Raw genomic sequence first — 16,910 nt, forward strand, 5'->3', positions numbered from 1 at the left:
CACAAAGTTTAAGAAAGAATCGCCATTTAGATGGCAAACACAAGCAATGCGATACCTAGGTATACAACTAAATAAAAACCTCAGCCATCTATATAAACTCAATTACCATCCATTAATGAAAAAATTACAAGACGACTTACAGCATTGGAAAGACTTACCACTAACACTGATAGGAAGGATAAACTGTATTAAAATGAATATTTTCCCAAGGATACAATACCTATTTCAGTCATTACCAATACACCTAACAGAGAAATTCTTCAAGGAGTTAAAGAAAATAATAAGGAAATTCTTATGGAAAGGGGGGAAACCGAGGATAGCACTAGATAAATTAACAGAATGGTACAAACAAGGAGGCTTACAACTACCAAACTTTAAGAATTATTATAGAGCCGCACAATTAAGATACCTATCAGATTTTTATCAAACAAGGGAAAAACCAGATTGGACCAGATTAGAACTAGATAAAATAGGGGAGAAGATACCTGAACATATACTATATAAATGGGATGAAAAATTGGTGCAATGTAGGAATTCACCGGTATTGCATCATCTGCTCAACATTTGGAAGAAGATTCATGTCGAAAGGAATAAAACAAATTACCAACTACCAAAACTAATATTGATGCAAAATCAGCTAATCTCTTTCACAATAGATAACCTTTCCTTTAGAGAATGGGAGAGAAAAGGGATCAAAAGAATAGAAAATTGTTTTTCGGGTAATAAATTATTATCCTTTGAACAAATGAAGGACAAATATAACTCACGATACAATGTTTGCATACTACCAACTGAAAACCTACTTGAAGGATAAATTGGGAAACAGTCTGATGTTACCAGAAGGAAGCAATTTTGAATATGTGATTACAGACACAATGATAATTAAAAAATTTGTAACAAACATGTACATCAAACTGCAAGAAAAGGAGAACGAGGAAACAAATGGTAAATCTAAACAAAAATGGGAACAAGATCTAAACATAAAGATAAAGAATGAAACATGGGAGAAGCTATGCTCCAGAACTATGAGAAATACAATAAACACGAGATTACGCATGATACAATATAACTGGATACACAGGCTATACATCACACCTCAAAAGTTAAATAAATGGGACCCAACAGTATCAGACAGATGTTTTCGCTGTAAAAAGGAAACAGGAACAACAATTCATGCAATTTGGACATGAGAGAAAGTGAAAAAATTTTGGGAAGATCTAAACCAGATATTAAATAAAATCACAAAAAGCAATATACCAAAAAACCCAGAGATCTTCCTCCTAAGTAATATAAGAAACAAAGAATTTGAACTCAATTTGGATGGAGCACAAAAAAGATTTATTATGATAGCCCTAGCTGTAGCAAAAAAATGTATTATGTCAACCTGGAAATTAGAAGACAACTTGAGAATACAACAATGGTACATAGAAATGAATAAATGTATTCCATTAGAAAAAATTACATATAATTTAAGAAATAACATTACAATATTCGAACAAATATGGGAGCCATACATGAAATACTATAGAGAAATCCTACCATGAACTTCAACCACCTAAAATGACAGAAGGAGAAGACAACGAAAAGAACTGACTCAGTAAAATTTCTTGTTTATTTTTTATTAAATGACAACATTGTTTAACGGGTTTAATGTATCTTATAGATTGAACAAATAAATGGGGAAGTGGATGAGGGAGGAAGGGAGGGGAGGAGGGAAAACGGGGAGAAAACGACACTATATATTTAAGAAGAAAAATGTCTGTATGTATCTTGGTCAATATGGTTATAGTGTGAAAAATAAAAATTTTTTAAAAAATGTACTGGCGATTGTAGGCCAATTGGGTGACACGGGGTTATGGGCCGAAATGGCCCGTTACCTGCTGTATGTCTAATTTGGTTTTTTTTAATTGACAAAGATCCAGTTGTTTTAACAATAATCTACTAGTTTAGTCACTTTACTGAATTCAACCTTTTATTTCCAGTGATTTTTTTTAAACATTCTCAGACTCTGCGAATAAACCAGCCAAGTTGGGCTGGATTCTAGTCATTTTATCTATGTAGCTTTGTGATTCCTGCTCGGCTGGTTTCGGTTGGAGGCTTGTAAAATGCTGCAAGAACAACATTCTGAGTCTCAACGTGGACAAGACAAAGAAGATGATTGTGGACTTCAGGAGGACGAAGGTCGACCACTCTCTATTACACATCAATGGTTCCGTCGTGGAGAGCACAAATTTCCTAGGTGTGCATAAGTAAAAGACGATCTGTCCTAGACCCACAATACCTCTTCGTTACTCAGGAAGGTGCAGCAACACCTATACTTCCCAAGGAGGTTGAGGCTATTGACCCCCATCTTGACAACTTTTTACAGGACCACAATTGAGAGTATTTTGTCTGGATCATGTGTGGTATGGTAGCTGCAAAGCTTCGGACCAGAAGTCAATACAGGTTATCAAATAGCCAAGAAGGTCACTGGGGTCTACCTTTCTTTTATTGACATTTATCGGGACTGTTGCTTAAATAGGACTCAAAGAATTATCGAGGACCCTTTCCATCCAGCACACTGTATCTTTGAGTAACTACCATCAAGAAGGAGGTACAGGAGCATCAAAATCAGGACTGCCAGGTTGGGAAATAGCTTCTTCCCACAGGCTATGAGTAAATCATTCTAAAATATTTATATATATATATATTAATGTATATATGTAATTATAATATTGAGTGTTTTTACGGCAGACATCAGAATCACATAAAATTAAATGGTCTCCTCAGTGCAAATGTTAAATTTTTAAAAATACAGATGCTTCCCTCTTACTGTTTAATAATACTCCAAGAGCAAGATGGAAGTATATATCAATGCTTATTAGCTTATAAGCTACTAGCAATAAAACCAAAACCCCAGAAAAGTTATAAAATGGTCCAACAAACTCTCTGGAAACTGAGCTTTGATGGTTTCTCCGTGTTTTGTCCATGTCTCTGAAGCAGAGACAAGGCAAAAATCCCTGTCAGGATGGTCATGCCAAGATACAAGAGACCCAGTCAGGCCTGGCTCCTCCAAGCCTCCCAAGGAAGCTTCAGTCCTGTCTTGCTTAGTCCTTCTTTGCTCACTCCAACCGTACCCCCCACACCACGACACTTGCAGACATGCTCCTGTTGACCAGTTGTTGGGTCTGGCAGGGTTGCCTATTGACTCCCACTATGTTTATATTTTGGGGGCCAGTTATGAGTTTGGTCCAAACCCTCATCCCTCATGGCCCACTCCAGGTCTCGCAAAGTCTCTATGTGTTTAAACCTCAGACCTGTGTCTCAGACTGGAGGGATATTTACATTAGCTTCAATACTTTCTTCTGCAGGTTTGAGAATCGCTGTGTGCAGACATTCAAGGAGCTCCAGATCATGTTATGTTGTTCAGAGACAACGGATATCTGCCAAGCTGCCCTTTATCACAGCTTTATGAGGACTCTAGTCCTTGCTGAGTCAGCTGGCTTAAGCGATATCACTTTATGTCCTACAGCTGTAATTAAATCTTTTACCAGCTGCTCTGTCTCCACTAGGGAGACATTTCAGTCCTGTTGCGTTCAGCATAATTTTTTTTCCAATTTGTGGTTATTTGTTCAGCTGCAGAGCTTAAGTAATCCTGATAAAGTTATAAACAAGAAATATGACTGAAAATAAGACAAGAAGTGCATTAATTCAGGCATACAACAATTAATGAGATGTCTTGATGCATTAGGTTTAATGCTTCCTTGACTATCCTTTTATATTTGAGGCATTATATACTTTTATCTCTTATTTTCAGTGCTCAGCAGTGTGGAAGGATTTGATTATTTAGTAATTGGATCCATCCATCCATCCATCCATCCATCCATCCATCCAATAAATAGTGTAAGGGTAAAAGCCTGGAATAAGTTGGTCTTCTTGACTTGAAAGTCCACGCTGGTTCCCTTAGTTTCCTGGATTAATGGTTCAACCATTGATGTGCCAGGTGAAGCAGATTAAACAACCTTGCAATCGCAATGGCTTCAGATTAAACGGGAACAGCTTAATGCACCTGCAGTACCAGATTAACTTTGTAGCAAAAGTAGCATATGCTACAGGCCCCACATTTTCAAGGGCCCTGTGTGAAATGCCTCAAGCTATCAATTTCGATTCAGTGATTCTGGAGTGCAGTGCTGCCAGAGCTCACATTAACAGATTCAAAACATAATTATCTGCCACGCAGGGTGGGAGTTGGTATATATATGTATTGTATCACCTTTTACGTTACATTTTAAAGAGCTTGGAGAGCCCAGGGCGTGATTTGAAATGTAAAAACAAAACTGTTTTATTGTTCCAATATAGCTCAATAATAATACCTTTACAGAGGGAAATCGTCAAGCTGGCTTGCACGGGGCAGCAAATTCCAGGTAGAACCAGCTGATTCGGCTCTGAGATCCAGCCTTTTCAAATCTGAATGGAAGATAGGGACATCTTTTCATCCTCCACAAAAACTAGATCACCATGAGGTGATTGAATCTGGTCGGAACAAAGAACAAATTCTTCTGCATTCTTTTTTAAATTTTGTGACACTTTTTTGCCTGCTTTCTTTTGAAAGAGGAAATCTTTCATCAAAAGACCAAATGCTGTTTTAAAATACATGGACGATGTATAACGCATAACGATTCTTGTTAAAAGGTCGGACAATTAAGGCAAGCTAAAACAATTACCACGAAAACAAACCCACCAATTGTGTGGCCAATGTATATGCCGCAATCAGCAGGGAACTTGGTGTAAATTTGGCAAACTGGAAAGTGCAGATGCTTAGCAATTGGCAAATACCTCAATCCATGGGATTTCCATCTAGTGCAGAATTAAGGTGAATCCCAGGGTGAACTTCATCAGTGGGTTAGGTCCATGCACAGCAATTCAAGCTTATTTCCAGTATAACAATGTGGGGTCATTGCCATTTAGGTAATGTTTGCTGGCAAAACACTCATGTTTTTCCTATTTTCTTATCAAGCTCACTTAGCCCATCAAAACCAGCACATTCCCACATATCCCATTCCCCCCCATTGATTTCCATATAGCCTATTCTCCCTCTCAAGATTTGATTCTGCACCAAGCATCTACTGCTCATTTTTATTCTCCCCACATTCCCATCAACTCCCACCCCAGGTTTCTACCACTCCTCCACAGACTAGTGGCAGTGTGAAATTGCCAATTAATCAGCCAATATTTAAGAGGTGGGAGGAAACTGCAGTTAGGACAGATCATGACATGCTTGCAGCTTCACCGCAGATGTCATCCTTGGTAACTAAAATTCTATTGATTTGTCCAGAATATGCCCATTGAATAAGCTTCCACATCACTTCCATACCTAATTGACTCATTATGTGCCTGGTTTCAGAATTACAAAGGAAATGGGCCAATGACCATTTTTCTCCAGCAAAATATTTCAGAAACATTTGGATTGAGAGCAGTGATTCTTAACCTCACATACCACTTTAAGCAATCCCTTACTAACCACAGAGCACCGGTGGCATAGGGATTACTTAAAGTGGGATGTGAGTGGAAAGAAAAAGGTTGAGAACCACTGTTTTAGCTCTCTCTCTCTCCATCCCCCCTCTTCTTCCCTCTGTCTCCTTTCACAGCTAAAATCAATTTTCACCTTTCCTCTTATCATATCCAATTAATGCCTTCCCCTCCCCCCATTTTTCCCCCTTTCTCTCCCCAGTCTTTAATTCAGATGCCTGCCTGTTTTTTTACTTGCACCTTGAAGAAGTGCTCAGGCCCGAAATCGTGGTAATATATATCCTATGGACACTGCCAAACCAGTTGAATTTCTCCAGCTTTTCTGTGTTTTCACTACAATCACCGCATCTGCAGACTTTAATGTTTTAGAATATAGACCAAATCTCCTTAAACATTCCTCTCACAACAGCCCTGCCACACCAGGGGACCATCTGGCGGTACACCATTAGGCAGGTGAACCGGTCCTGCTTGTCATGCACGTGGCAGGGCAGCTGGCCAAAATGGTGCCGTTGGGGGTTTCCTCCTGACCTTGGCACCGGGCTCAGAAGCCCACGCTTGGGGACCCACATGACGGCCCGGTGACGTCGGAGCCCCCTAGCGCGGTTCTCAGCCAGGTCCAGGCTGGGAGTATAAGACCAGCCAGGCAGCCTGCAATAAATCAGTTTTGCTCACTGAACTCAACCCGTCTGGTTGTGTGATCCTTCAGTTAGCAGTGTAGCCGCTGCTACAATTGGTGACCCCGACAGGTTCAAACGTCTTTGAACCCAACATGACCGACCCTTCGATCAATGCTATAGCCATCAAGCTTCCTGACTTCTGGGTTCAAGAGCCGGAGACCTGGTTCAGCTACGCAGAGGCTCAGTTTCACCTCCGCCAGATTTCATCGGATTAGACCAAGTTTTACCATGTGGACCAGGCCACTGCCAAATAGAAGATAAGTATGGGACCATCAAGCGGGTGCTCACCGGCTCACTCGGCCTCTCCAAGCGCCAGCATGCTGCTCAGATGCTGCGCCTCAACACCCTCACATCCAGGACTTTATGGCTAACCTGAATGGCACGAGGGTATTCTCCAAGGTCGACCTGGTGTGCGGGTATCACCAAAGCTCACTGCATCCTGAGGACCTACCCAAAATGGCCATCATCACACCCTTCGGCAGGTTCGAGTTCCTACGCATGCTGTTCGGGCTCAAGAACGCCGCCCAGACCTTTCAGCACCTTATGGATTTGAATTTCATATTCATTTACCTGGACAACATCCTTGTTGCCAGCAGAGACCGGAAAAACACAAATCTCACCTGCACACGCTCTCCTCCCGACTGACCGACTTCGGCCTAATGATCAATCCGGCCAAGTTCCAGTTTGGGAAAGAGTCAATGCAGTTCCTGGGACATACCATCACGGCCGAAGGAGCCACACCTGCTGCTATGAAGGTCACTGCAATCGGAGTTCCCATGCCCGGAGAACCTCAAGGGGCTACAGGAGTTCGTGGGTATGGTCAAATTCTATGACCGCTTCATTCCAGGCACTGCGCGCATCATGCAGCTGCTCTTTGCCCTCATTGCAGCCAAAGACAAGACACTTGCCTGGACTCCAGAGGCCAGCAGGGCATTCAAAGCCTCGAAAGATACCTTCGTGAAGGCTACCCTGCTCGTCCACCCATACACCGTCCTGCATATGGTGCTTTCTGCCACAACCGTTGGCGCCATCCTGGAGCAGCAGGTGAATGGACAGTGGAAACCACTGGTATTCTTTAGCCGACTTCTTTGCCTGCCAGAGCGCAAGTATAGAGCTTTCAATCGTGAGTTGCTGGGCATGTACCTGGCGATGTGTCATTTCCGCTATTTCTTGGAGGGGAGGCCTTTCACCATTTTTACCGACCACAAACCCCTCACTCAGGTGCTCACTATAGCAAGAGATCCCTGGTCGTCCCGTCAACAGCACCACCTCTCCTTCGTGTCGGACTTCACCACCGACATTCGGCACAAGGCGGGGAAAGACAAAGTGGTCGCCGACGCACTCTCACGACCGGCCATTTGCACGCTGACACCCAGCCTCGACTTTGACCAGCTCACCTGGGACCAGAAGTCCGACGAGGAGATGCGGGCCTTCACGACTGCCATTACGGGCCTGCGGTTCCAGGACCTCCGAACTCCTCACGGTGAGGCACCGTCCTGTGCAATGTCTCCATGGGCACCCCAGAACTAGTGGTTCCCCAGCAGTGGCGCAGGCAAGTCTTCCATCATATCCATGATCTTTCCTACCCTTCCTTCAGGTCCACGGTCCGTATGGTGGCAGAACGTTTCATCTGGCATGGGCTTCGGAAGCAGATTGCGGACTGGGCCAGAACCTGCACCCATTGCCAGCTTTCCAAGGTACACAGGGACACCAGAGCACCCGTACAAGATTTCGAACATATCTAGGAATGGTTCATTGGACCCTTGCCCATTTCCCGAGGTAACCGTTACCTTTTCACAGTGGTAGACCGCACCACTTATTGGCCCGAGACGATCCCAATGCCAGATGCTTCCACGGACTCCTGCTCCCGAGTGCTTTTGAACAGTTAGCTTGCCCGGTTTGGCGTCCCAAACAACCTCACCAGTGATCGGGCCACCCAGTTCACCTCTGTGCTCTGGGCACAGCTCGGCAACAGGCTGGGGATCAAGCTACATCACACCATGGCCTATCACCTACGGGCCAATGGGCTAGTCGAGTGATTGCACTGCCACCTTAAGTCAGCACTTATGGCCCGCCTCACCGGCCCTGACTGGGTGGGCGAGCTGCCTTGGGTGCTCCTGGGCATCTGCTCGACACCCAAAGAAGACCTACAGGCATAATCAGCTGACCTGGTCTAAAGTGTACTGCTAGCCCTACCCGGTGAGTTCGTCAACACACCTCACAATCCCCAGCAGTCACTGCACGGTCTACTTTCCTGTCTTCGGGCCCAGTTGGACTCCTTCACACCCCCACCGCCGCCTAAACACTGCACACGGGCCTCTTACATCCCCAGCGAGCTGTACTCCACAGAGTACATTTTTATCAGGCGGGGCTGTCCACAACACCTCTACAAAGATCATACGAAGGGCTGTACAAAGTCGTCCAGTGTTCAGGATCCACTTTCACACTGGACATCGGTGCTAAAGGGGAACTGTTTACGGTGGACAGGTTAAAGCCAGTCCACGATCTCACTGAACCAGTAGTTGTGGCCCAACCCAAGAAGCGAGGCCGCCTGGCAAAAAAGGACATTGGCATCAGTTCTGGGGGGTGGCAGTACGCCATTAGGCAGGTGAACCAGCCCCGCTTGTCATGCACGCGGCGGGGCAGCTGGCCAAAATGGCGCCGTTGGGGGGGGTTTCCTCCCGATCTCGGCACCAGGCTCAGAAGCCCATGCTTGGGGACCCACGTGACGCCCCAGTGACATCGGGGCCCCCCAGCGTGGTTCTCAGCCAGGTCCGGGCTGGGAGTAAGAGACCAGTCAGGCAGCCTGCAATAAATTAGTTTTTGCTCACTGAACTCAAACCATCTGGTTGTGCGATCCTTCAGTTAGCAGTATAGCCGCTGCTACAACCACATGATAAACAAGTTAAATTTCAAAATGCTACACATAACTTTGGAAAGGCATGTGGTGAACATGATGGATGTAGAGAAACACAAATGCTGCAGATGCTGGATTCTTGAGCAAACGAAGAATTGCTAGAGAGACTCAGCAGATCAGACTGGGGAGAAATGGTCAATCAATGTTTCGGATCTGGAACCTTTATTAAAACTAAAATAGAATCAGTGAAATGACATAAGATAAAGAAGCTTTCCTTTCTGTCCTCCCTTTCCTAATGATTTCTCCCTCTACCTGTCTCTTCATCTCTCACTCATTCTGTCTGAGACTCTCATATTCATGAAACAACATTTATCTATATATCTATTTCTACTTGTCCTGCATATGTATTGTTTGTCTGTATATGTGCTATGTCTGCTTATGTGTCTGCATGTTTTGCACCGAGGACCAGAGAACACTGTTTGGTTGGGTTGTACTTGTTGAATCAGATGTCGATAAACTTGTCTACTTGACTATATCACCTTTGGGTTCCTCCCCCCATTTCCTTCTCCCGTTTACACATGTAGTTTCACCTATTCTATATTAGATTTCAGATTTATTGTCAGAGGACATACATGTCATCACATACAACCCTGAGATTCCTTTTCCTGTGGACAAGGCAGAATTGCCACTTATTGGTACAGGTACAAAAAAACTGTACACAGCGTAAACATGTAAACAAATAAAGAAGTGTAAATAAACTGACTGTGCAATGCAATGAGGAAAGAAAATCAGTCGAATGCAAAAGTAAGAGATCTTAAGTGAGTCCCTGATTGAGTTTGTCGTTGAGGAGTCTGATGGTGGAGGGGTGGCAGCTGTTCCTGAATCTGGTGGTGCAAGTCTTGCGGCACCGACACCTCTTTCCTGATGGCAGCAGTGAGAACAGAGCGTGCGCTGGGTGGTGAAGATCCTCGATGATTGCTGCTGCTCTAACAACAGCATTCCCTGCAGATGTCCTTGATAGTGTGGGGGACTGTTCTGGGCGGTGTCCACCAGCTTTTGCAGGATTTTGCGCTCAGGGGTATTGGTGATGCAGCCGGTGTTGGATATTAGTCTTGATCAAGGGTTCAGGTCCAAAATACTGACTGACCATTTCTACCCATCAATTCTGTCTGACATGACGAATATAGAAATGGTTTAGAAGTGCGTCAATATTAAGTAGAGGAGCGATGTTCAGTGAAATTTGCTTCAGAGGCGCTTTTTGTAAGGCTGCTTTTGCAGAACTGAAATGCTCAATGTCAGGAAAAGTACTCAACACAAATTTGACTGGAGAAGGCTAATGGAGGATTAATTTTAATCAGGAGATACAAAACCATGAATCAGCTCCAAAGTGACAATTTGATCATCTGTCAGGGTGGACGATTAAATAACTCATTTCAGACTGCTGCAAAGTCAGCCCCTTGCAATGAGATAAGGGCAGCTAAGTGTAGTAATCATTGTTCATTAAACCAAATGAATGATTCAATCACCTTTTTACAAGAGTACGTGTGCTGATGTCTGTGCATGTGGCTGTTCAGTGATGCAGATTGCTGTTGGTATCAGCTGCACTGGCTTAATACACGGGGTTGAAAAAGTTGGCTGCTATTCATTCTTGGAGCTTAGTGTTTGCACACTGAAGCTAATATATTCTGCACAGTATGAGAAGTAATTACTGTGTTGCCATTTTTTTAAAAGCACAAGCAGGTCGGGCTGATCCTTGGAGGTCTGTCAGGAAAATCAAAGGATATGCAAAATACAAAAGGCAAATCATTGGGAAGTACAGAGTTCCTTAATGCTTGAAAAGTGTTAATGCTCTAATAATCTGATCCCAGAAGTTTTAATCCTGAGTGTGAAGGAAATGGTTTAATTTTTTTCTCAATTGAGAGGTACAGCACAGTGACAGGTCCTTGACTCCCCCACCCTGACCCCACAAAATACACCAATTAACCTAGAACCCCCGTACGTTTCGAAAGCTAGGATGAACTCGGAGAACCCAGAGGAAACCCACGCAGACACGGGGAGAACGTGCAGACACCTTGCAGATGGTGCCAGATTCGAAGTCCGGTCGCTGGCTCTGTAATTAGCATAGTCAAAACTTTAAGATATGGATGTGAGTTCAAGACTCCAGCTGTCTCAATGATAAATAAGGTCCAGCGATATTCACAGGTCCAAATTTCAAACGATCCATTAAAAACACAATGCTGGAAAAAGTCAGGGTACTTTATAGAGCAAAGGTGAAGAAACATAACTAATGGTTTGGGCTTGAGCCCGTCATCAAGATCTGTGCAAAATGTCAGCAGGCACCTGAATAAAATGTGGGGAGGGAGGGGAGGGGCAGGGAGGAGCATAGTCTCACAGGGAGACTATAGGTGGATAAAGGAGGGTGGGTACACCAGCAAGCAGGGGGAGAGGGGATGGCTCTGTGAATAGAGAAGGAAGGGGGTGGAGAACTGGGGGGGATGGGGAGGAGAGGGAGAAAGGGGAGTGGGCTAGCAGAAACCGGAGAAATCGATGTTAATGCTCATACCTTGATGAAAGGCTCAAGCCTGAAACATTAGTTATTTTCTCAAGCTCTATCTATCCAGTGTGAGTATTACCACAAATCAGTTGTCTCTCAGTTGTCACCAAAATGATGGAAGATGTCTTCAACAGTGAGATTAAGGGGCACCTACTCACCAATAATTGTTCACCATTTCAATTTCATTTGGCCAAGACAGTTCAGCTCCAAACCTCATTGCCTCCAAACATGAACCAAAGGGTGAAATGGTGAGATGAAAGGAAATTGGCCTTGACATCAGAGCAGTATAGAATTGAAAGTCGCATCAAAGAGCCCTTGTTGAAGGCAATGGAAATCAAAGGGAAACTGTCTGACAACTGAAGTTAGATCCTACTCAGAAGAAGATACTTGTGGTGACGTATCAGGCCCCAGAACATCTCTGCAGGAGGTATATCTGACGAAGGGCCCAGGCCCAAAATGTTGGTTACCCTTTACTTCCTGTGGATGCTCCATGACCTGCTGAGTTTCTCCAGCACATTTGTGTATTACACTTGGCCCCAGTATCTACAGACTTCTTGTTCAACAGGAGATCCTCAGGGCCATATTCTAGGCCTGACCATTTTCAGCTGGACGTTCCTTCAAAGATGAGATGTGGGGATGTTCACCGATACATACTATGCATTATTCAATCCCATTAACAAACTCTTCAGCAAATGAAGAAGGCCATGCCAGTGTGCAGAAAGACCAAGACAATACTCAGACAGGGACTAATACGTAACAGGTGAAATTATTGCCACAAAAATGTACCCAACAATGATCATCTCTAACAAGGTAGATTTCAATCAACTACCCCTGGCATTCAAAGGAATCAACATTTACCAGTCCCATCCCCTCCAAATTTATGGGGAACTGAGCCTTACCAGGACCAACTACATAAAAACTGTAGCTGCAAGAACAAGTCAGAAGCTAAGTATGATGTGGTAAGTAATTCATCTCCTGGCAAGCCCAAAGCTTTCCCACTGTCTACAAGCGCGCATATGGGATGGACACATGTGATGGAATATTCTGCATTTGCCTGATGAGTGCAGCTCCAATAACATAAACCTTGGTACCATCCAAGGAAACTACCCCCCTGAAAGGCACTACAGCCGTTATCCTCAACATTCATTCTCTGTCTCCTTTCCTCTACCTCCCCATCCCCTACCTGTTCCATTTAGAGACCTACCCCCCTCCCCATCACCTCTCAACTTCTCTTCTGCCCTCCCACCCACATCCACCTTTGACCTTTTGCCGTTAATCTGTGTTTCTCCCCTGCCCCTTCCATCTTCCCCCTCTGACCTTTTCCTTTTTATTCAGGCCCCTGTTTGCGTTTTGCTCATACCTTGACAAAGGGCTCCGGTCCATATTATTGGTTGCATATCTTTGCTTCCTGCGAACGCTGCATGACCTGCTGAGTTTCTCCAGCGCTTTTGTGTTTTAAACTACAATCACAGTGTCTGCAGAGTTTCTTATTTAACTCCACCTGTCATTTCTTCTGATCTTGAGCTAAGCAACTACTGTACCACATTGTGATGCATCTAGCAAGTATGCTTTTAATGATGCATCTGTAGAAGTTGACAAGGGACAAAAGCGTACTTGCTGAAAATGCTGTTTCTGAGTTGTTCTAATTGTCTTTTACAGATTATACTTCCAAAGTACAAGGTTGGGAATTAAATAGTGCAGTATAATTTCAGAAGAGATGGGCAAAGCAGAAATGGAAGTTAGATGTTCCTAATAATGGAGAATGGGATAAAGAGAGTAGAAAGGAAGGATCCTCTCAGGATGTCAAGAAAAAACATTTAATTTTTCCTGCTTGGAAGATGCGGATTAGTGGGGTCAGTGTGTTCCAGAGCTGTTTGCATACTATATGTGCAAATGACTTGACTGAGGGGAGCAAGTTCAATATATCCAAGTTAGTACAAAGCTAGGTGAGAGTGTGAGAAAGATGCAGAAAGGCTTCAGGGAAGGTTGATTGAATGGGACGACGGGAAATAATATGAAAAATATGTGTTCATCCACTTTCACTGTCCATTGATGGTTATGAATACAGGTCTTGAAGCATCCAGCACAGGGTTGGATAAGGTTCCAGATTTTACTTTATTCTCATATAATAGTACAGAATATCTAATATGGCATGAAATTGCCTTCTGCCTGCCTTAAGGCAGACCAAGAGTCACCAGGAGTATCACCCAGTGCCCCTTACAGTGGGAGAGAAAGTGAATCAAAAGAGAGTCCCTTCAGAGTCACTGAGTGTCGGTGTCTGTGGATTTTCCTCCAGCGCTCCTGCAGCCTCTGCAGCCGCACAGACTCCTGTTCAATCCATTGACAGCCTAAGTTCCAAATCCAAATCTCCTATACGATTAGAAAGCTTTCAGCACCTGAGACGCTGTGGGAGCATTCTTGCCCTCAGCACCCTTTCGAATCCTGACTCTGATACCTGGTCCCCATGAGCTAGCCTCCAGCAGCACGCTACCTTTTCAGGTTGCCCGACTACGAGTTGCCTCCGGCCTTTATGGGTCCGCTGAGCCTCTCGCCGCTCCGCTGCCATGGTCATCATCCTGTAGGTCGTCATCTATGCTTCTCCTTCTCAACGGTGGGGGGGCGGGAGGGGGATGTTCTCCTAATTTCTGGCACCCTGTACCAGTCCACTGCTCCCTGGAATCCCCTCGAAGCCACTGCTGAGCACAAGCGCTGCCATCTTGGGCACAGATTGGTAAGATTTTAAAATAAAGTCCCATCAGCTGCTTTAACAGGCAGCATTAGGACAGAGCAGTTGAACCCCTCAGAGAAGTGCTGTGTCTCCACTCTCTGTTCTCCCGGGTCCACATCAACGGCAGTGCTGCCAGATTAGCTGTAATAGAAGTACTGCCATTTTTTACTGTGGAGTTACAAATATGGATCCCGGTCTCCACTTGACCAGTTGTCCAATGATGGATATGTTGGTTTTCAGCTGAAAAATGATAAATATGGGTGCTGGTCTCTGTCAGGTGGAAACACGGTTTCAGCATGGACTATCTAGTGTTGGAGTGTTGGATATGAGTCTGGATCTCTGACTCTCAAATGGAAGATACAGAAGCATTTTTAAAAACACATGGGGGAGGAAATATGCATCTGACATTTGATAATAATGGCCTGACTCTTTGAGTGCTGTGGCAGTTGTGGGTCCATTTCACTCATTGAGCCATCCAGGATAGATGGCCAAATAGATGGGTTGGTGGTCAATGTAGCTGCAGTGTTTGGAAATGGGAGAAAGTCTGCAGCTGGACAACGATTAATGAAATCTGGCCCCATGGCTGTTCAACGGAAGAAACATGTTCTCAGCCCACCATTAAGGCTTCAGGTTTCTTTTTTTTTAAATTTTTTTATTTTTCACACCATAAATCACATTAGCCATGATATACACTATTTCTTTTTCACACATATACAGTGACTTTTTCTCCCCCCCCCTCCCTCCTCCCAAGCCACCCCCCCACCCCCCCCTCTCATCCATTTTAGGTATACAATCTAGGTTGCATTAAGCCAGTCAGACAATGTTGTCATTCAACAAAAATACACCAGAAATTCTACTGAGTCCATTCTTTTCTTTCCTTCTCCTTCCATCAACTTAGGTAATGTTTGTCCCCGGTAGGTTTTCGCTATTGTATTTAATGTAAGGCTCCTATACTTGTTCGAATATTTCAATATTATTTCTTAACCTATATGTTATTTTTTCTAATGGAATACATTTATTCATTTAAATTTAGTAGTTTCTTCCTTTTAATTTGGTTATGTATTCCATTAATATTTAAAGTCATATAGTTCAGCGTAGCCCTTTTATAAGGCTTCAGGTTTCTTAAAGGCTTGTGGTGCATATGGCTCCAGTACACCAACCCTGCATTAGTTGAGATGGGTGCAGATCTCCAAGTGTCTAGTGGTGAAGATTCTATATATAAGGCTAGATCTCAGACAGTTTAGAGAAAGATCTGGGTCCAGGTCTAACACTGTCCTGTGGTTTTTATGTTTCCAAGTCTCCAAACGTGATGCGCATTCGTCGAGATCTACGATTACACGGTGTAGGGTGGGGGTCAAAATCTCCAACTGTTTTTAAGAGGATATATAATCTTCTCTATGGTCTTTATACCTATCAGGCTAGTGCAGTGGATCTTAACCTTCTTTTCCACCCATATACCATCTTACTAACCACAGAGCACCTATGGCATCGTAAGGCATTACTTGAGGTGGTATGCAAGTGGGGATTTTGCAACCTCAAAGAAGTGAGAGGACAGTTGATGGGTTAACATCTCTTTGTCTCGGTCCTGGGATAATTTTGGGTCATGCCCATGTGGTGAGATCCACTTCAATTACTGTGCTCCAAGACTTCTCCAAGACAAATATCCATGCAGATCTGGTCAATTGAAAGTGTGCCAAACCACTTTGCCCAGGCATTTAATTCATACTGACAAGGGCAACCAATGAAATGTGTAAGAAACCAAGGAAGGCTGTTTGAATTTTACGTCTTGGACTTGAGCTAAATTGCAGTGAAAGTCATTGCAAATTTGTGTACCTGCAGGGACACTATTAAAACCCAATGATTTTTAAAAAATCTCCCGTACCATTTCTCATCCTGGGTCATATAAGAAATTATCTATTGGCGTAACTGCCAAATGTATCAGTGATCACTGACTACGTTATTAATCAGGAACCAGGTGAACTGACTAACACCAGTGGTTCTCAACCTTTTTTTTCCCCCACTCACCTGCCACCTTACTAACCACAGAGCGCCTATGGTACCTTATGCCTAGAGACAATCCAAGTTGCAAATAAATGCACATGTTGTTAAGGTTCTCAAAGGTTGCCTTTTTAATTTCTCTACAGGTTGCATGGCAGATACCATGAGATGGCTCCTCACATCGTGCCAATGGACTACACCAATGATCCAGATGTCACCATTCCAATTCAACTCATAGTAAACATGCCAGAACTAAAGGTACAGGGATAGGCTCCATTCACTGTCGAATTCAAGTCATCTTTCACGTGCATGCAGTATTTGTGTGATTGAAGAGGGTAATCTAAGTTTCTTTGCTTCTTCTTTGGCTTGGCTTCGCGGACGAAGATTTATGGAGGGGGTAAATGTCCACGTCAGCTGCAGGCTCGTTTGTGGCTGACAAGTCCGATGCGGGACAGGCAGACACGGTTGCAGGGGAAAATTGGTGGGTTGGGGTTGGGTGTTGGGTTTTTCCTCCTTTGCCTTTTGTCAGTGAGGTGGGCTCTGCAGTCTTCTTCAAAGGAGGTTGCTGCCCGCCAAACTGTGAGGCGC

General features: G+C 44.0%; 1 protein-coding gene across 2 annotated transcripts in view; it reads left to right on the forward strand.

Moving 5' to 3' along the window:
- The window catches only part of cib2 (calcium and integrin binding family member 2), a 105,296-nt gene that overhangs the window by 71,483 nt on the left and 16,903 nt on the right, over positions 1–16,910 (forward strand). For both annotated transcript variants that reach the window (XM_069904547.1, XM_069904546.1), the window contains exon 3: positions 16,469–16,580. In XM_069904547.1, coding sequence (XP_069760648.1) covers positions 16,491–16,580 — 90 coding nt within the window. In that variant the 5' untranslated portion in view covers positions 16,469–16,490. The remainder of the gene's footprint in view (positions 1–16,468; positions 16,581–16,910) is intronic.

This window comes from Narcine bancroftii, chromosome 11, assembly GCF_036971445.1.
Source record: "Narcine bancroftii isolate sNarBan1 chromosome 11, sNarBan1.hap1, whole genome shotgun sequence".
Classification (NCBI taxonomy): Eukaryota; Metazoa; Chordata; class Chondrichthyes; order Torpediniformes; family Narcinidae; genus Narcine; species Narcine bancroftii.